Genomic DNA, 21,775 nt, shown 5'->3' with positions numbered 1-21,775 from the left:
ACCATGCAAGGTGACTGGGAACATGGATGTGTACAAACAGACCATGCAAGGTGACTGGGAACATGGACGTGTACAAACAGACCATGCAAGGTGACTGGAAACATGGACGTGTACAAACAGACCATGGCAAGGTGACTCGGAACATGGACGTGTACAAACAGACCATGGCAAGGTGACTCGGAACATGGATGTGTACAAACAGACCATGGCAAGGTGACTGGGAACATGGATGTGTACAAACAGACCATGGCAAGATGACTGGGAACATGGATGTGTACAAACAGACCATGCAAGATGACTGGGAACATGGATGTGTACAAACAGACCATGGCAAGGTGACTGGGAACATGGATGGATACAAACAGACCATGGCAAGGTGACTGGGAACATGGATGGATACAAACAGACCATGGCAAGGTGACTGGAAACATGGATGTGTACAAACAGACCATGGCAAGGTGACTGGGAACATGGATGTGTACAAACAGACCATGCAAGGTGACTGGGAACATGGATGTGTACAAACAGACCATGGCAAGGTGACTGGGAACATGGATGTGTACAAACAGACCATGGCAAGGTGACTGGGAACATGGACGTGTACAAACAGACCATGGCAAGGTGACTGGGAACATGGATGTGTACAAACAGACCATGCAAGGTGACTGAGAACATGGACGTGTACAAACAGACCATGGTAAGGTGACTGGGAACATGGATGTGTACAAACAGACCATGGCAAGATGACTGGGAACATGGATGTGTACAAACAGACCATGCAAGATGACTGGGAACATGGATGTGTACAAACAGACCATGGCAAGGTGACTGGGAACATGGATGGATACAAACAGACCATGGCAAGGTGACTGGGAACATGGATGGATACAAACAGACCATGGCAAGGTGACTGGAAACATGGATGTGTACAAACAGACCATGGCAAGGTGACTGGGAACATGGATGTGTACAAACAGACCATGCAAGGTGACTGGGAACATGGATGTGTACAAACAGACCATGGCAAGGTGACTGGGAACATGGATGTGTACAAACAGACCATGGCAAGGTGACTGGGAACATGGATGTGTACAAACAGACCATGCAAGGTGACTGGGAACATGGATGTGTACAAACAGACCATGGCAAGGTGACTGGGAACATGGACGTGTACAAACAGACCATGCAAGGTGACTGGAAACATGGACGTGTACAAACAGACCATGGCAAGGTGACTCGGAACATGGACGTGTACAAACAGACCATGGCAAGGTGACTCGGAACATGGATGTGTACAAACAGACCATGGCAAGGTGACTGGGAACATGGATGTGTACAAACAGACCATGGCAAGGTGACTGGGAACATGGATGTGTACAAACAGACCATGCAAGATGACTGGGAACATGGATGTGTACAAACAGACCATGGCAAGGTGACTGGGAACATGGATGGATACAAACAGACCATGGCAAGGTGACTGGAAACATGGATGTGTACAAACAGACCATGGCAAGGTGACTGGGAACATGGATGTGTACAAACAGACCATGGCAAGGTGACTGGGAACATGGATGTGTACAAACAGACCATGCAAGGTGACTGAGAACATGGATGTGTACAAACAGACCATGGTAAGGTGACTGGGAACATGGATGTGTACAAACAGACCATGGCAAGGTGACTGGGAACATGGATGTGTACGAACAGACCATGGCAAGGTGACTGGAAACATAGATGGATACAAACAGACCATGGCAAGGTGACTGGGAACATGGATGTGTACAAACAGACCATGGCAAGGTGACTGGGAACATGGACGTGTACAAACAGACCATGCAAGGTGACTGGAAACATGGACGTGTACAAACAGACCATGGCAAGATGACTGGGAACATGGATGTGTACAAACAGACCATGGCAAGATGACTGGGAACATGGATGTGTACAAACAGACCATGGCAAGGTGACTGGGAACATGGATGTGTACAAACAGACCAGCTACGACCTGCGTAATGCAGAGGCAAAACAACAGTACAGGGACAAAGTGGAGTCGCAGTTCAACGGCTCAGACATGAGACGTATGTGGCAGGGACTCCAGACAATCACAGAGATTATAAAGGGAAAGCCAGCCACGTCACGGACACCGACGCCTCGCTCCCGGACAAGCTTAAGACCTTTTTTGCCTGCTTCGAGGAAAACAATGCTGGTCTTCTAGGCAGAGTTGCAAAGAAAAAGCCATATCTCAGACTGGCCAATAAAAAGGAAATATTAAGATGGGCAAAAGAACACAGACACTGGACAGGGGAACTCTGCCTAGAAGGCCAGCATCCTGGAGTCGCCTCTTCACTGTTGACGTTGAGACTGGTGTTTTGCGGGTACTATTTAATGGAGCTGCCAGTTGAGGACTTGTGAGGCATCTGTTTCTCAAACTAGACACTCTAATATACTTGTCCTCTTGCTCAATTGTGCACCAGGGCCTCTCACTTCTCTTCCTATTCTGGTTAGAGCCAATTTGCGCTGTTCTGTGAAGGGAGTAGTACACAACGTTGTACGAGATCTTCAGTTTCTTGGCAATTTCTCGCATGGAATAGCCTTCATTTCTCAGAACAAGAATAGACTGACGAGTTTCAGAAGAAAGTGCTTCGTGTCTGGCCATTTTGAGCCTGTAATTGAACCGACAAATGCTGATGCTCCAGATACTCAACTAGTCTAAAGAAGGCCAGTTTTACGATTTTCAGCTGTGCAAAAGGGTTTTCTAATGATCAGTTAGTCTTTTAAAATGATAAACTTGGATTAGCTAACACAACTTGCCATTGGAACACAGGAGTGATGGTTCTGATAATGGGCCTCTGTACGCCCATGTAGATATTCCATAAAGAATCTGCCGTTTCCAGCTACAATAGTCATTTACAACATTAACAATGTCTACACTGTATTTCTGATCAATTTGATGCTATTTTAGTGGACAGAAAATGTGCTTTTCTTTCAAAAACAAGGACATTTCTAAAGTGACCCCAAACTTTTGAACAGTAGTGTATATATTAAATGTATATAATATACACTGCTCAAAAAAATTAAGGGAAAACTTAAACAACACAATGTAACTCTAAGTCAATCACACTTCTGTGAAATCCATCTGTCCACTTAGGAAGCAACACTGATTGACAATAAATTTCACATGCTGTTGTGCAAATGGAATAGACAACAGGTGGAAATTATAGGCAATTAGCAAGACACCCCCAATAAAGGAGTGGCTCTGCAGGTGGGGACCACAGACCACTTCTCAGTTCCTATGCTTCCTGGCTGATGTTTTGGTCACTTTTGAATGCTGGCGGTGATTTCACTCTAGTGGTAGCATAAGACGGAGTCTACAACCCACACACGTGGCTCAGGTAGTGCAGCTCATCCAGGATGGCACATCAATGCAAGTTGTGGCAAGAAGGTTTGCTGTGTCTGTCAGCGTAGTGTCCAGAGCATGGAGGCGCTACCAGGAGACAGGCCAGTACATCAGGAGACGTGGAGGAGGCCGTAGGAGGGCAACAACCCAGCAGCAGGACCGCTACCTCCGCCTTTGTGCAAGGAGGAGCAAAATGCAAAATGCAAAATGACCTCCAGCAGGCCACAAATGTGCATGTGTCTGCTGAAACGGTCAGAAACAGACTCCATGAGGGTGGTATGAGGGCCCGACGTCCACAGGTGGGGGTTGTGCTTACAGCCCAACACCGTGCAGGACGTTTGGCATTTGCCAGAGGACACCAAGATTGGCAAATTCGCCACTGGCGCCCTGTGCTCTTCACAGATGAAAGCAGGTTCACACTGAGCACGTGACAGACGTGACAGAGTCTGGAGACGCCGTGGAGAACGTTCTGCTGCCTGCAACATCCTCCAGCATGAGCGGTTTGGCGGTGGGTCAGTCATGGTGTGGGGTGGCATTTCTTTGGGGGGCCACACAGCCCTCCATGTGCTCGCCAGAGGTAGCCTGACTGCCATTAGGTACCGAGATGAGATCCTCAGACCCCTTGTGAGACCATATGCTGGTGCGGTTGGCCCTGGGTTCCTCCTAATGCAAGACAATGCTAGACCTCATGTGGCTGGAGTGTGTCAGCAGTTCCTGCAAGAGAAGGCATTGATGCTATGGACTGGCCCGCCCGTTCCCCAGACCTGAATCCAATTGAGCACATCTGGGACATCATGTCTCGCTCCATCCACCAACGCCACGTTGCACCACAGACTGTCCAGGAGTTGGCGGATGCTTTAGTCCAGGTCTGGGAGGAGATCCCTCAGGAGACCATCCGCCACCTCATCAGCAGCATGCCCAGGCATTGTAGGGAGGTCATACAGGCACGTGGAGGCCACACACACTACTGAGCCTAATTTTGACTTGTTTTAAGGACATTACATCAAAGTTGGATCAGCCTGTAGTGTGGTTTTCCACTTTAATTTTGAGTGTGACTCCAAATCCAGACCTCCATGGGTTGATAAATTGGATTTCCATTGATTATTTTTGTGTGATTTTGTTGTTAGCACATTCAACTATGTAAAGAAAAAAATATTTAATAAGATTATTATCTCGGATGTGTTGTTTAAGTGTTCCCTTTATTTTTTTGAGCAGTATATATGTCTCTGACTGCTCGTTCTAATACTTCTTCATTTCAAATTATGACATTTTTTATTTATTTATATTGCTAGATATTACTGCACTGTTGGAGCTAGAAACACAAACATTTAGCTTGGTATTACTGCATTGTTGGAGCTAGAAACACAAGCATTTCACTGCACCTGTGATAACATCTGCAAATGTGTGTATTCGACCAATAAACTTTGATTTGATTTTGATTTGACGCAACACGGACAGTATAGCAGCTTTCATTGATTGCAAAGAAAGCGTTTCCTCAATGGCAGATGGCAATGTCGGACGCCCGATGGCTTTACTGCAGCAGGGCCATTAGTATGCACAGCTTGACAGCGTTTGTCTCCTTTCTATTCAGTCCAATCAATATTTGTCTCCTTCAGCCTTTATTTACCACAGCATTTAGAGTTGGGAGATGATACGAAATGTTCTCAGAATGACCACGGTATAAGTCCTTGTCCCTGGTCACTAGTCCCTGGTCCCTGGTCGCTAGTCCCTGGTCACTAGTCCCTGGTCACTAGTCCCTGGTCCCTGGTCGCTAGTCCCTGGTCGCTAGTCCCTGGTCGCTAGTCCCTGGTCGCTAGTCCCTGGTCACTGGTCCCTGGTCACTGGTTCCTGGTCCCTGTTCACTAGTCCCTGGTTCCTGGTCCCTGTTCACTGGTCCCTGGTCGCTAGTCCCTGGTCACTAGTCCCTGGTCACTAGTCCCTGGTCACTAGTCCCTGGTCACTAGTCCCTGGTTCCTGGTCCCTGGTCACTAGTCCCTGGTCACTAGTCCCTGGTCACTGGTCCCTGGTTCCTGGTCCCTGGTCGCTAGTCCCTGGTCACTAGTCCCTGGTTCCTGGTCCCTGGTCGCTAGTCCCTGGTTCCTGGTCCCTGGTCGCTAGTCCCTGGTCCCTGGTCCCTGGCTGGTGATTTAGTGTGATAAGTGAGCTTCCCTCAACAGGTGCATTCAGAATGGTGCAATAGAGGAACCAGGAGCCTGAGGTGACCAGACCATATTAATAATGATTATTAGATTCACTACCCTGTCTGCTGTTATTCTGCTCTTCCTCTGCTGTCTCTCTGCTGTCTCTTTGATTCTACAGTACATTCCCCAGGACACCTTTCATAGAAAGAGAAAGGTAGAAGCCAGCCCATAGATGTCTGTTTAGATCTTGAAATGTATTTGAGGCTGTAATAGGTACAGGATACTGTATATGTGAAAGATATATTTGATCGATATACTGTATTCTACAAGATGCACTACATATCCTCTCCTACAGATGTGCTATCTTAATTTGACCAGTTTCTCACAGCAGGATATTAATCCTGCAGCAACAGGAAATGTGAATGATTATATTGATTATAACTAAGGGATATTTTTATAGGGGTTGACACATTTTTAGTTAGGATAAATCAAGTCTGAAATTTGAAAGCCTTTTTAAACCTCAAATACACTATAATTATCATTTCCTGCTGCATAGGAAAATTCTCTGTGACAACAGAGTGATCAAATTAAGATAACTGTATGTGCACTTCTTAAATGCGTTCATGATTCATACCTTAATAATGTTGTAAAAATGAGGATCCCAGCTGTTTGCAGTGTATGAGAGTCTCTGGGTTGTTGTACTAGCTGTTGAGAGCCTTTTACTGTATCATCATGTTTTGTAGTGGGCCTGGAATTAATGACCTGGGGCTGTAGGATCAGTTTAGTCTTTCAGATCATAATACATCAGATGACATGGACATGGGGACCTGATCCTAGATCAGCACTGCTACTCTGATATGCTTTATGAATACAGGCCCAGGTCTCCACCAATGGTGTTCCGGTCTTAAATTAGTGTTTGCATAGTTTTTATTCACAGTCACAAAAGGTCCCTGCAAACACACAACTGCTCCCTTTGAAATGTGTTGCTAGGATACGAGTGCAGTGAAGATGAAATCCCCTCTTTGTTTCATTTCTCCAGCTGTAAAGAAATTATGTCATCATCTCAATGGAGAGAGAGTGTGTGTGTGTGTGTGTGTGTGTGTGTGTGTGTGTGTGTGTGTGTGTGTGTGTGTGTGTGCAAAATATTCATTTAAATCATGGCTCCAATTCCCCCAAAAATAAAAATACGATTTGATTTGAAAAAATAATATACACTGCTCAAAAAAATAAAGGGAACACTAAAATAACACATCCTAGATCTGAATGAATGAAATAATCTTATTAAATACTTTTTTCTTTACATAGTTGAATGTGCTGACAACAAAATCATACAACAATAATCAATGGAAATCCAATTTATCAACCCATGGAGGTCTGGATTTGGAGACACACTCAAAATTAAAGTGGAAAACCACACTACAGGCTGATCCAACTTTGATGTAATGTCCTTAAAACAAGTCAAAATGAGGCTCAGTAGTGTGTGTGGCCTCCAAGTGCCTGTATGACCTCCCTACAACGCCTGGGTATGCTCCTGATGAGGTGGCGGATGGTCTCCTGAGGGATCTCCTCCCAGACCTGGACTAAAGCATCCACCAACTCCTGGACAGTCTGTGGTGCAACGTGGCGTTGGTGGATGGAGCGAGACATGATGTCCCAGATGTGCTCAATTGGATTCAGGTCTGGGGAATGGGCGGGCCAGTCCATAGCATCAATGCCTTCCTCTTGCAGGAACTGCTGACACACTCCAGCCACATGAGGTCTAGAATTGTCTTGCATTAGGAGGAACCCAGGATCTCATCTCGGTACCTAATGGCAGTCAGGCTACCTCTGGCGAGCACATGGAGGGCTGTGCGGCCCCCCAAAGAAATGCCACCCCACACCATGACTGACCCACCGCCAAACTGGTCATGCTGGAGGATGTTGCAGGCAGCAGAACGTTCTCCACGGCGTCTCCAGACTCTGTCACGTCTGTCACATGTGCTCAGTGTGAACCTGCTTTCATCTGTGAAGAGCACAGGGCGCCAGTGCTGAATTTGCCAATCTTGGTGTCCTCTGGCAAATGCCAAACGTCCTGCATGGTGTTGGGCTGTAAGCACAACCCCCACCTGTGGACGTCGGGCCCTCATACCACCCTCATGGAGTCTGTTTCTGACCGTTTGAGCAGACACATGCACATTTGTGGCCTGCTGGAGGTCATTTTGCAGGGCTCTGGCAGTGCTCCTCCTGCTCCTCCTTGCACAAAGGCGGAGGTAGCGGTCCTGCTGCTGGGTTGTTGCCCTCCTACAGCCTCCTCCACATCTCCTGATGTACTGGCCTGTCTCCTGGTAGCGCCTCCATGCTCTGGACACTACGCTGACAGACACAGCAAACCTTCTTGCCACAGCTCGCATTGATGTGCCATCCTGGATGAGCTGCACTACCTGAGCCACTTGTGTGGGTTGTAGACTCCGTCTCATGCTACCACTAGAGTGAAATCACCGCCAGCATTCAAAAGTGACCAAAACATCAGCCAGGAAGCATAGGAACTGAGAAGTGGTCTGTGGTCACCACCTGCTGAACCACTCCTTTATTGGGGGTGTCTTGCTAATTGCCTATAATTTCCACCTGTTGTCTATTCCATTTGCACAACAGCATGTGAAATTTATTGTCAATCAGTGTTGCTTCCTAAGTGGACAGTTTGATTTCACAGAAGTGTGATTGACTTGGAGTTACATTGTGTTGTTTAAGTGTTCCCTTAATTTTTTGGAGCAGTGTATATAAAAAATATATATCTAAACTCAGCAAAAAAGGAAACGTCTTCTCACTATCAACTGCGTTTATTTTCAGGAAACTTAACATGTGTAAATATTTGTATGAACATAACAAGATTCAACAACTGAGACATAAACTGAACAAGTTCCACAGACATGTGACTAACAGAAATGGAATAATGTGTCACTGAACAAAGGGGGGGGTCAAAATCAAAAGTAACAGTCAGTATCTGGTGTGGCCACCAGCTGCATTAAGTACTGCAGTGCGTCTCCTCCTCATGGACTGCACCAGATTTGCCTGTTCATGCTGTGAGATGTTACCCCACTCTTCCACCAAGGCACCTGCAAGTTCCCGGACATTTCTGGGGGGAATGTCCCTGGCCCTAGCCCTCACCCTCCGATCCAACAGGTCCCAGACGTGCTCAATGGGATTGAGATCCGAGCTCTTCGCTGGCCATGGCAGAACACTAACATTCCAGTCTTGCAGGAAATCACACACAGAACGAGCAGTATGGCTGGTGGCATTGTCATGCTGGAGGGTCATGTCAGGATGAGCTTGCAGGAAGGATACCACATGAGGGAGGAGGATGTCTTCCCTGTAATGCACAGCGTTGAGATTGCCTGCAATGACAACAAGCTCAGTCCGATGATGCTGTGACACACCGCCCCAGACCATGATGGACCCTCCACCTCCAAATCGATTCCGCTCCGGAGTACAGGCCTCGGTGTAACGCTCATTCCTTCGACGATAAACGCGAATCCGACCATCACCCCTGGTGAGACAAAACCGCGACTCGTCAATGAAGAGCACTTTTTGCCAGTCCTGTCTGGTCCAGCGACGGTGGGTTTGTTCCCATAGGCGACGTTGTTGCCGGTGATGTCTGGTGAGGACCTGCCTTACAACAGGCCTACAAGCCCTCAGTCCAGCCCCTCTCAGCCTATTGCAGACAGTGTGAGCACTGATGGAGGGTTTGTGCGTTCCTGGTGTAACTCACGCAGTTGTTGTTGCCATCCTGTACCTGTCCCGCAGGTGTGATGTTTGGATGTACCGATCCTGTGCAGGTGTTGTTACACGTGGTCTGCCACTGCGAGGACGATCAGCTGTCCGTCCTGTCTCCCCGTAGCGCTGTCTTAGGCGTCTCACAGTACAGACATTGCAATTTATTGCCCTGGCAACATCTACAGTCATCATGCCTCCTTGCAGCATGCCTAAGGCACGTTCACGCAGATGAGCAGGGACCCTGGGTATCTTTCTTTTGGTGTTTTTCAGAGTCAGTAGAAAGGCCTCTTTTTAGTGTCATAAGTTTTCATAACTGTGACCTTAATTGCCTACCGTCTGTAAGCTGTTAGTGTCTTAATGACCGTTCCACAGGTGCATGTTCATTAATTGTTTATGGTTCATTGAACAAGCATGGGAAACAGTGTTTCAACCCTTTACAATGAAGATCTGTGAAGTTATCTCTCCCCCTCTAACATTTATGATCACGCCCATTGACAATACCCCTCCCCCCACGCTGTCTCCTTGCCACCGCTGCTGAAAGCAATCCTAGGGGTAACACTTTTATCCTCTGCATCTGTGTGATTCATAGCCTGTCATATCAGACCCGTTAATCCCATTTAGTCCTGGTCAGGGTTAGATGAGGGATAGAGAGAGTGTTTCAGGATTATTATGTTACCTCTCCATTCCTCCAACTCATGTCAGCAGGTTGACGGGTATTGTCATGAGTTTTGTCCTGAAGATAGAACTGAGTAATTTCCCTTTAGATAGGCCGGCTGCAAAGTCAAAATTGGCTATATTGTAAAATTTCATGAAAACAGAAATGTGTTTTTTGGTCTTAATTTAAGGTTAGGGTTAGGCATTAGGGTTAGCACTGTGGTTAATGTTAGGGTTGGGTTTGAAATCAGATTTTATGACTGAGCATATTAAATATTCTGGGAACCTATATCTTGTCATATCCCCAAAATGTTCCCACAACCTAAAGAAATGTTCTGGAAACCTTTTAAAGTACATACAACGTGTTCTGGGAACATTCTTGTAACATCAGGTGAATGTTTTTTGCACTGAAAAGAAACATTATAGAATCATCCACACAGCTGGACAGTTTTTGTGTTTTGGGAACATATCTTTTGTGACGTCCCCGCAATGTTCTCACCAGACTGTTCCCACAACCTAATGAAACATTCTGGGAACTTTTAAAGAACATATTAAATGTGTTCTAGGAACGTTCTTGTAACATCAGGCAAATGTTTTTTGCAAACATTCTATATTCAACAGTTTTTGTGTTATGAGATTTGCCGCAACCTTACAAATGTTCTGGGAACTTTCCCAGAACCAATTTTGGTTTGCTGGGTAGTTGTGAACATCATTACCTGGAGCCTATCTGTCGCTATGGCAGACGTCTCCAGGGATACGCAGCATCAGGAAGATGCCGTTCCGCTGTTCTATTCCTCTGTTCCGCTGCCTCCGAGGTCCACCATTCTAGAGTGTTGCTGAAACAGCTGTTGCTTGTCGTATTGTGTTTCCTTGACGATGGGTTGATACGAGTGCAGTGAAGATGAAATCCCCTCCAGTTCGTCTCTGTTGTTGGTCTGGGGGGCAGTGTCTTGAGTGCCCACTCAGCTAAAACAGCGCTCAGGGAGGGTTGTTGCTTGTGACAACGGTCGCCCTTTCAATCATGATGTTGTCAACCTGTTGGTGGAGCTGCCCCCCTGCTGGGGTGTGTAGGAGGCTGACATGGTCATTACCGTTGTTCAGGGCCAATGACGTGAATAATGGAAACGGTACTAGTACTGTACTGTGCCTGTGTTTTATTATATGGGCAATGCTGGAGTATGGAACGTAGTCAATGAATTCACTCATATCATCCCTAAATTGGAGGCTAGATATACCTCATGTGTTCGTACCTAACTTCATCTTCTTCGTCCCCATTGGGCTCTCTTCTTCTTTCTATCCTTGGCCTTCCAGTGTGACAAGGTAGCACCTAGCAGGTCTATTGAGCCAGCCAAGTGACATCTAGTGTTTTGTTCTCATACCCTGTTCAACTGTTTATTGTGTCACCTGAAATAGCTATTTCGACCTGATGCCAACAAGGCCAAGCGTATTCAGCTTGATGCACTGGAATATTCCTTTAAGCTTATCCTTCATGTCCATGCTCAGTAGTTTGGTTTTGGCGGACCAATGAGAATGTCATCACTCTGTCTGGTGGATTAAACTGCTAAATTAGAGAAATGTCACTGCTTTAAGTTTGTACTGCTCGGTCACTACACAATCACAGCACTACTAAAAAGGGGTCAAAATGTACTGCTCATTATGTTTAGACTTTAGAAGTTTATTATGAGGATGGCTGCCCAATGTTTTTTAATACCTTCTTGACCTTACTTACGGCAATTAAAATCAAGTTGATGACGTCTCTTTGAAGACTAATTATATTACATCACAGAACGCTCCCAGTAATAGAAACACATATGTACTGTTATGTCACATTATAGTGGTATTATGTGTTGTACCATGACTCACTATGCCTCTCCACTCTCTGTCTGCCTTGCAGGAAAAACATCCTGCTAATGTTCCATCACCAGCTTGGTTCTAATCATCACCTCCAGGGGGTTCTACACAGACCAACATGCTGCACTTCACTGTGCTCCTCCTCTGCCTCCTCTCCCTGACTCTCACTTCCTCTGGTGAGTATCATATGGTAATCACACTCAGGGCTTTTCCCACTACTGGACTGTACCCGAGCCGAGCCAAACCAAGCTGTACTGGGCGGGCCTGGTTATGCCTACACCGTGGTTGCTGGAACTTCACTGAAAATAAAATATCATGTCAGAGTTAGCACAGTTTGGTTTATGCCGGCACGATGATGTGAAAAAGGCTACTACGGGTGTAGTATCTTAAATTGACCAATTCTTACAGCTGGAAAATAAACCTGTCTGAAAAGATAGAAAAGAGGACTGAAAATGACCTGTCTGAAAAGATAGAAAAGAGGGATGACATTTACCTGTGTGCGTGTCTGTGTCTGTGTCTGTGTGTGTGTGTGTGTGTGTGCGTGCGTGAGTGCGTGAGTGCGTGCGTGCGTGTGTGTGTGTGCGTGTGTGTGTGTGGGCATCCTGCCTCTTCCAAAGCACAGCAACAGAGGATCAACAACGAGGAAGTTGTGACATCCAACTCGAGCCTGACGAAGACCTTCGGCTAGAAACGTTACACTATAAAACTGCAGGGTTGATCAACAGTGTGCAGATTTCTATCTTTTGTTCATCACATCAAAGCTAAGACGAGCGTGTTGAGGATGACAGAGATGCCTCTCATCTCATTGTGTCATTGTTCGAATGGCCCCAGTCTGTTGCCTTCAGTACAAGGCTGCGGTCAATGTCCAATCCCTATGACTACCACATACTCTATGTTGCAACAGGGACAGACATGAAGGGAGCGGCATCATCGAATGAACTCAACGCTCACTGAAGCTAATGTTTAGAAATGTCACCTTTAATTAACCCCTTGGTGTAACTTGATAGATTGATTAATTGATGCACGCAGAAAGAGAACGAGAGAAAGATTGAGAAATAGAGAGAAAGACAAAGTTAGCAACAGAAGTTGAACTCACTGCAGTATTAACCTTGCTGCTAGATTAATGAGGGATTGTGATCGTTGAATATGGGGAATCGAGGGGAAACTCCAGCACACTGATACTCCTGATGCTTCCAACAATGTAATGGATCTTCTAAATGAATATGGTCCCGTGTAGCTCAGTTGGTAGAGCATGGTGTTTGCAGCGCCAGGGTTGTGGGTTCGATTCCCACGGGGGACCAGTACGGAGATTTTTCTTTTAATGAAATGTATGCATTCACTACTGTAAGTCGCTCTGGATAAGAGTGTCTGCTAAATGACTAAAATGTAAATGTAATGTTGTAACAGCTCTTCTCCTCCTGTCTCTCCTCCCTCTCTAAATGAATATGTTGTTACAGCTCTTCTCCTCCTGTCACTCCTCCCTCTCTAAATGAATATGTTGTTACAGCTCTTCTTCTCCTGTTGCTCCTCCCTCTCTAAATGAATATGTTGTTACAGCTCTTCTTCTCCTGTTGCTCCTCCCTCTCTAAATGAATATGTTGTTACAGCTCTTCTTCTTCTCTTGCTCCTCCCTCTCGAAATGAATATGTTGACACAGCTCTTCTTCTTCTCTTGCTCCTCCCTCTCTAAATGAATATGTTGACACAGCTCTTCTTCTTCTCTTGCTCCTCCCTCTCTAAATGAATATGTTGACACAGCTCTTCTTCTCTTGCTCCTCCCTCTCTAAATGAATATGTTGACACAGCTCTTCTTCTTCTCTTGCTCCTCCCTCTCCTCCAGATGCATCAGTGTTCGGAGGGGAACCTGGCTTCTACTCAGGTAACGCTATGGATCATCTCAATGGAGTGTGTGTGTGTGTGTGATCAGTTTGGACTAATGAGGACATGTTGCAATGTCACCATAACCAGAATCCTGTAACATACAGCAATATGCAGATTGACTGTTCAAATGGGGTTCAGTATATACTTCAGAAGAGACTTGATATGTTTACAAGTGTATTTCCCCACCAGCTGGTTGGGAACAGCATGCGTGCCATGAACATTAGACTCCAGACCACAAGATGTTTTGTGAATCTGTGAGACATGAGTGAATGGACGAGTATTTAAGTCAGTATTTCATGTGAAAGACAGAACTGGAAGAGTAATTTAACACAACAGATGTTTTAGGTGGCAGACTGTTGCTCCTCACCATCCTGACTGCTTATCATACCACATCAGTTCATGACTGTTATGGCATCAATTCAAGGAGCCTTCTGAGATACACTGGGTCAGAACAAAACACAGCCCTTCCTTTGCCTGACAGCTGCATCCGGGTCCTGTTTAGTAAGGCGTGAAACGTTTTGAAACAGAAAAGGAAAATCTGTGTTCTTATTGGTCAAGTTCAGGTAGTAAAATATTCTGTCAAAGAGCATTTTGTTAGACACTTAGCCCAAAAAGACCAAGAAGTCAAGACCAGGAAGTCCAAGATCAGAGACGTTCCATTGGATTGATCTTTGCGGAATGGTATTTTGTAGTTGTAGTTGACTTGTAATTTAGTTGTCCTGCAATTGACATTACCCTCTGTTTTGGGATGTTTTTAGACAGCAATGGAAGACACACCATAGCCTGTGTGTCCCTCACTCCAGACCTTGTTAATAGATAGTTACTAGATTAGAACATAGCTGGGGACAGTTGTATTTTTAGAGAGATCTTGTGCTTGTTTTAGGAAACTTCGATCATTGCCAGTGTGGCCAAACGCCATCCATATCAGGAAGTCGTCAGTTTTCAGGCAAAACTCATTTCAGTTTGCCTGAAATCTGGTGACATCCTAATATGGATGCGGTCACATCTGCAGCCAATGAGACGTGAAAGTCCCATGTGGCTCAGTTGGTAGAGTGTGGTGTTTGCAATGCCAGGGTTGTGGGTTTGATTCCCACGGGGGACCAGTAGGGGAAAAAAAAAAGAAAAAGAAATGTATGCATTCACTACTTTAACTCGCTTTCCAGATAAGAGAGTCTGCTAAATGACTGTAAATGTAAAGTGTAGCTGGCAGATGTGAAGACAGGGAATGAACAAACAGTTGTAAGAGCTAACTAGGTTGTAAACATGGTATGGACTTCCTACTGCATCTATCTTCACTGACCTGGAAATATTCTTGTGCCTACTTCATTTTGAAATTCGTTTTTTGTGAGTCTCTGCTCTGACAAACAATGATAAAACTGATGTAGTACAAAATCAATCAGGCCCTCCAAAATATTGCAATGCTTTTTGTGATACTCTGCACTTGGGACAAAAAAATACAAATCTCTCTCATATAATGTAGCCCACAAACGATGTAGTGTGTACGGCGCAGTACATCACTGGTGCCAAGCTTCCTGCCATACAGGACATCCAGGACCTATATACTAGGCTGTGTGAGAGGAAGGCCCAAAAAATTGTCAAAGACTCCAGTCACCCAAGTCAAAGACTGTTCTCTCTGCTACCGCATGGCAAGCGGTACCGGAGTGCCAAGTCTAGGTCCAAAAGGCTCCTTAACAGCTTCTATCCCCAAGACATAAGTCTGCTGAACAATTAATCAAATGGCCACCGGACTATTTACATTGACACCCTCCTTTTGTTTTACACTGCTGCTACTCACTGTTTATTATCTATGCATAGTCACTTTAACCCTACCTACATGTACAAATTACCTCTAACCTGTACCCCAGCACATTGACTTGGTACCGGTACCCCCTGTATATAGCCTCATTACTAACCTGTACCCCAGCACATTGACTTGGTACCGGTACCCCCTGTATATAGCCTCATTACTATCCTGTACCCCCGCACATTGACTCGGTACCGGTACCCCCTGTATATAGCCTCATTACTAACCTGTACCCCAGCACATTGACTTGGTACCGGTACCCCCTGTATATAGCCTCATTACTAACCTGTACCCCAGCACATTGACTTGGTACCGGTACCCCCTGTATATAGCCTCATTACTAACCTGTACCCCAGCACATTGACTTGGTACCGGTACCCCCTGTATATAGCCTCATTACTAACCTGTACCCCAGCACATTGACTCGGTACCGGTACCCCCTGTATATAGCCTCATTACTAACCTGTACCCCAGCACATTGACTCGGTACCGGTACCCCCTGTATATAGCCTCATTACTAACCTGTACCCCAGCACATTGACTTGGTACCGGTACCCCCTGTATATAGCCTCATTACTAGCCTGTACCCCCGCACATTGACTCGGTACCGGTACCCCCCTGTATATAGCCTCATTACTAACCTGTACCCCAGCACATTGACTTGGTACCGGTACCCCCTGTATATAGCCTCATTACTAGCCTGTACCCCCGCACATTGACTCGGTACCGGTACCCCCTGTATATAGCCTCATTACTAACCTGTACCCCAGCACATTGACTTGGTACCGGTACCCCCCTGTATATAGCCTCATTACTAACCTGTACCCCAGCACATTGACTTGGTACCGGTACCCTCTGTATATAGCCTCATTACTAACCTGTACCCCAGCACATTGACTCGGTACCGGTACCCCCTGTATATAACCTCATTACTAACCTGTACCCCAGCACATTGACTTGGTACCGGTACCCCCTGTATATAGCCTCATTACTAACCTGTACCCCAGCACATTGACTTGGTACCGGTACCCCCTGTATATAGCCTCATTACTAGCCTGTACCCCCGCACATTGACTCGGTACCGGTACCCCCCTGTATATAGCCTCATTACTAACCTGTACCCCAGCACATTGACTCGGTACCGGTACCCCCTGTATATAGCCTCATTACTAACCTGTACCCCAGCACATTGACTCGGTACCGGTACCCCCTGTATATAGCCTCATTACTAACCTGTACCCCAGCACATTGACTCGGTACCGGTACCCCCTGTATATAGCCTCATTACTAACCTGTACCCCAGCACATTGACTCGGTACCGGTACCCCCTGTATATAGCCTCATTACTAACCTGTACCCCAGCACATTGACTTGGTACCGGTACCCCCTGTATATAGCCTCATTACTAGCCTGTACCCCAGCACATTGACTTGGTACCGGTACCCCCTGTATATAGCCTCATTACTATCCTGTACCCCAGCACATTGACTTGGTACCGGTACCCCCTGTATATAGCCTCATTACTAGCCTGTACCCCAGCACATTGACTCGGTACCGGTACCCCCCTGTATATAGCCTCATTACTAACCTGTACCCCAGCACATTGACTTGGTACCGGTACCCCCTGTATATAGCCTCGTTATTGTTATTTTATTGTTACTTTTTATTAAATGTTTTACTTTAGTGAATATTTTATCGACTCTATTTCTTGAACTGCATGGTTAGTTAAGGGCTTGTAATAAACATTTCACCTGTTGTATTCGGCGCATGTGACAAATAACATTTGATTTGATTTTGAAATATGTCAAGACCATTGGGCCCCAATCAGTCCTCTTCAGTCCCAAGTGCTGCATGGCCCTAAGGGTGGTGGTTATTGAAACAGTAAGATGATATCTGCCTGTCAGGATGGGATAACAGACTGGCACTGACTGGGACCTGTGTCCCCCTATTCTCCAAAGGGCTTTGGTCAACAGAAGTGCACTACGTAGGGGATATGGGACTATTTAGGACTGAATGTTCTCTAGTCGTCATTGACTGGAAAGGACAAAGTGTATTGCAACGTCGTCAGGGGGTCATGTTAATGTTTAACCGTAGCGGTTTCTGTAGCCGCTGGTAATCCATGTGCATCTACAACAACACATGATGATCTGCTTCAAATACATTACGATAATGATGGGGACTTTAATTTAGGGTCAGGGTTCAGAAAGTATTTTACTGTCAGACATTATGTTGCCATTGTGTATGCAGGTCTACTCTGTAGCAAAGGGAATGGTAATAATGAAGCTTCCTGGATGCATTGGCTATGCTATTGTAGATGGAATGAGTGTATTATGTTTGGAAGTCCTGCAGTCCATCAAGTTGTAGTTGAGGAAATGAAAGTTGAGCAGAGCTTGGCCATGAAGAGAGAGTATCTTTCCTGATTAAGATTTTCTGCTAAAAAAGAGACGTTTGTCCATTGTACAGAGAAAAAAAAGGTGATTCACTGGACATTACCAGAATATGTTGTTTTCACAGCTTCTGGTTGAATAATAAGAACACAGAGAAATAACAGCCCTTGTTGAGCGTTATTAACATTCATTTATACTCCGGTCACCTTTGTTGTGCATTTGTAAAGTTTCACGCACACTAAGATTACTTCCTGTCACGGAAACACAAGACGCTTCCTAATTATCTATAGACGGGGTCAGAGACCTGCATTTCTTCATTTATTATGTGCTGTCAATGTACACTACAATAAATATAGTAGACGGCATGTGTCTGAAAGAGATTGATTGACCTATTTTATGTGTCACGTGGTTATGCCCATTTACGTACATCCTGTCCGGTCAGTTCTCACGCTATCGAGTGAGTGCTCATGTAACCTGATAGTACAGCTGTTTTGGGTAAAGCATGTGTTTACAATAAATACATGTTTTCTGTCGTTTTCTGTGGTTTATCTGTGTCAGATTTGTCATAGGACACTCACTAAACCCTAAACCTCAACTAAATCTTGTAATAAAGAATGTGGAAATTGAGTAAGTTGAGGTGACTAAACTGCTTGGAGTAACCCTGGATTGTAAACTGTCATGGTCAAAACATAATGATACAACAGTAGCTAAGATGGGGAGAAGTCTGTCTATAATAAAGCACTGCTCTACCTTTCTAACAACACTATCAACAAGGCAGGTCCTACAGGCCCTAGTTTTGTTGCACCTGGACTACTGTTCAGTCGTGTGGTGAGGTGGCACAAAAAAGGACTTAGGAAAATTGCAATTGGCTCAGAACAGGGCAGCACGGCTGGCCCTTGAATGTACACAGAGAGCTAATATTAATAATATGCATGTCAATCTCTCCTGGCTGAAGGTGGAGGAGAGATTGACTTCATCACTACTTTTATTTATGAGAGGTATTGACATGTTGAATGCACCGAGTTGTAGCTGTCTGTCTAAACTACTGTCACACAGCTCGGACACCCATGCATACCCCACAAGACATGCCACCGGAGGTCTCTTCACAGTCCGCAAGTCCAGAACAGACTATGGGAGGCAGACAGTACTACATAGAGCCATGACTACATGGAACTCTATTCCACACCAAGTAACTGGCGCAAGCCAAAAAACAGATAAAAAAACACCTTATGGAACAGCGGGGACTGTGACGCAACACAAACATTGGCACACACACACACACACACACACACACACACACACACACACACACACACACACACACACACACACACACACACACGATAACATTCGCACTATACATACACAGGGAATTAGTACTGTAGATATGTGGTAGTGGTGGAGTATGGGCCTGAGGGCACACAGTGTATTGTGAAATCTGTGAATGTATTGTAATGTTTTAAAATTGTATAAACTGCCTTAATTTTGCTGGACCCCAGGAAGAGTATGGGGATACAAATAGGACAAGTCTATCAGTTACTTAACTATACTCAGGCAGACCTACCTGGAAAATACTTTTTCATTTCACAAGCTCCCTAAACAGCAGCTCCATAAGTTCACTACATAAATTCCCAAATGTTTCAAATGTTCAAACTCAGGCCTTGTCACGTCCTGGCCAGTATAAGGTTAATTGTTTTTGTAGTTTGGTCAGGACGTGGCAGAGGGTATTTGTTTTATGTGGTTTGGGGTGGTGTGTTTGTGTAAAGGGTGTTTGATTTAGTATTTCCGGGTTTTTGGTTGATGGTCTATGTGTTTGTATTCTATGGTTAGTCTGGTGTGTGTGTTTCTATGTTTGGTTAATTGGGGTTGGGACTCTCAGTTGAAGGCAGGTGTTGTCTATCTGCCTTTGATTGAGAGTCCCATATATTAGGGTGTGTTTGTGTGTGTGATTTGTGGGTGATTGTTCTGTGTTGAGCCTATGCTTTGCAGACTGTCAGTTTATCGTTCGTTTTGTTGTTTTTGTATTCGTGTTGATTTCATTAAATGTTCAAAATGAACAACTGCACACCTGCTGCGTATTGGTCTACCTTTTCTGATGACGATTTCGCATTATCGTCAGAAGACGAAGATACTTGTGACAGGCCTCCCCAATTCACAACAGAAATTGCCAAATTTCGCAACTGTTTCACATCTTCTTTCAGTTCAACAAGGTCACTACACATCAATCACCAGGACAGCTTTATTGTAAACACATGCTTTACCCAAAACAGCTGCACTATCAGGTTACATAAGCACTCACTCGATAGCATGAGAACTGACCGGACAGGATGTACATAAATGGGCATAACCACGTGACACATAAAATAAGTCAATCAATCACTTTCAGACACATGCTGTCTACTATATTTCTACTTACACTGAATCCCTGGGTTCAAATAGTATTTGAAATCTTTCTTTAAAAATCTGAGCATTTGATTTTGTCTGCCTGGAATGCCAGATACAGGATTTGCACTTTTGGGATTGTTCCATTGGTTCCATTGTACCAGGCAAATATAGAAAATTCAGTTTGATCCCTGGTCTGATGGACACTATTTATATATTCCCCACCACATTCCCTCACTAACCAACCAGTGACAGTCAGTCAGAAGGGTGACTGGGAATAGATGTCATTTTGTTAAAGGAGAGGCTGTTGTGACACTGCATGGAAGGTGTTGTTTATTCTCTCCTCAATATAATCTCTCTACCTGTGTCTCTCTACCTCTCTCTGTCTGTTTTCACGAGCTCTCATGTTCTCTCTCTCCTGGATGAGAGGTGTCATTTCGACCATGGGTAATCAGTTTGGGTGGCAGCAGGCATCCATGTATACCCTAGGACATGGATCATCAACTTCTTCTTAAGCGGATGGTCGGGGGGCCAGAACATAACTACAACTCATTTCTATAAAAAATACAAAAGAGGGATGACATTTACCTGTCTGAAAATATACAAAAGGGGGATGACGTGGTGTTTTTACAGTTTTATGTCCAACAATGAAGAATAATAAAATAAAATACAATAATACTAATTTGTAGACTGCAAATTGACCGCAAGAAGCCCAAACAGATATAATATTTGATTAAAACAATCATTTCAAACTTTGCTTTTTATTTGTATACCATCTGCCCAAGGACACCTTTTTTTTTTTTTTTACCCCGATGTCGTGATATCCAATTGGTAGTTAGTCTTGTCCCATCACTGCAACTGATTGCACCCGGCATTGCATCCGGCCCACCACAGGAGTCACTAGTGCGTGATGGGACAAGGACATCCCTGCCGGCCAAACCCTCCCCTAACCCGGACGACACTGGGCCAATTGTGCGGCGCCCCATGGGTCTCCCGGTTGCGGCCGGCTGCAACAGAACCAGGATCTCTAGTGGCACAGCTAACGCTGCTCTAGTGCCTTAGACCACTGCACCACTCTAGTGCCTTAGACCACTGCACCACTCTAGTGCCTTAGACCACTGCACCACTCTAGTACCTTAGACCACTGCACCACTCTAGTGCCTTAGACCACTGCACCACTCTAGTACCTTAGACCACTGCACCACTCTAGTGCCTTAGACCACTGCACCACTCTAGTGCCTTAGACCACTGCACCACTCTAGTACCTTAGACCACTGCACCACTCTAGTGCCTTAGACCACTGCACCACTCTAGTGCCTTAGACCACTGCACCACTCTAGTACCTTAGACCACTGCACCACTCTAGTACCTTAGACCACTGCACCACTCTAGTGCCTTAGACCACTGCACCACTCTAGTGCCTTAGACCACTGCACCACTCTAGTACCTTAGACCACTGCACCACTCTAGTACCTTAGACCACTGCACCACTCTAGTGCCTTAGACCACTGCACCACTCTAGTATC

At 45.3% G+C, this 21,775-nt stretch overlaps 1 protein-coding gene across 4 annotated transcripts in view; it reads left to right on the top strand.

The window, feature by feature from the left end:
- The window catches only part of LOC106561641 (contactin-1a), a 174,769-nt gene that overhangs the window by 84,370 nt on the left and 68,624 nt on the right, over window positions 1-21,775 (top strand). For all 4 annotated transcript variants that reach the window (XM_014125784.3, XM_014125783.3, XM_082957410.1 and 1 more), the window contains 2 exons: window positions 11,840-11,972; window positions 13,636-13,674. In XM_014125784.3, coding sequence (XP_013981259.1) covers window positions 11,915-11,972; window positions 13,636-13,674 — 97 coding nt within the window. In that variant the 5' untranslated portion in view covers window positions 11,840-11,914. The remainder of the gene's footprint in view (window positions 1-11,839; window positions 11,973-13,635; window positions 13,675-21,775) is intronic.

This window comes from Salmo salar, chromosome 10 (assembly GCF_965601325.2).
Source record: "Salmo salar chromosome 10, fSalSal1, whole genome shotgun sequence".
Taxonomy (NCBI): domain Eukaryota; kingdom Metazoa; phylum Chordata; class Actinopteri; order Salmoniformes; family Salmonidae; genus Salmo; species Salmo salar.
This window is presented reverse-complemented; position numbering and strand designations above follow the sequence as displayed.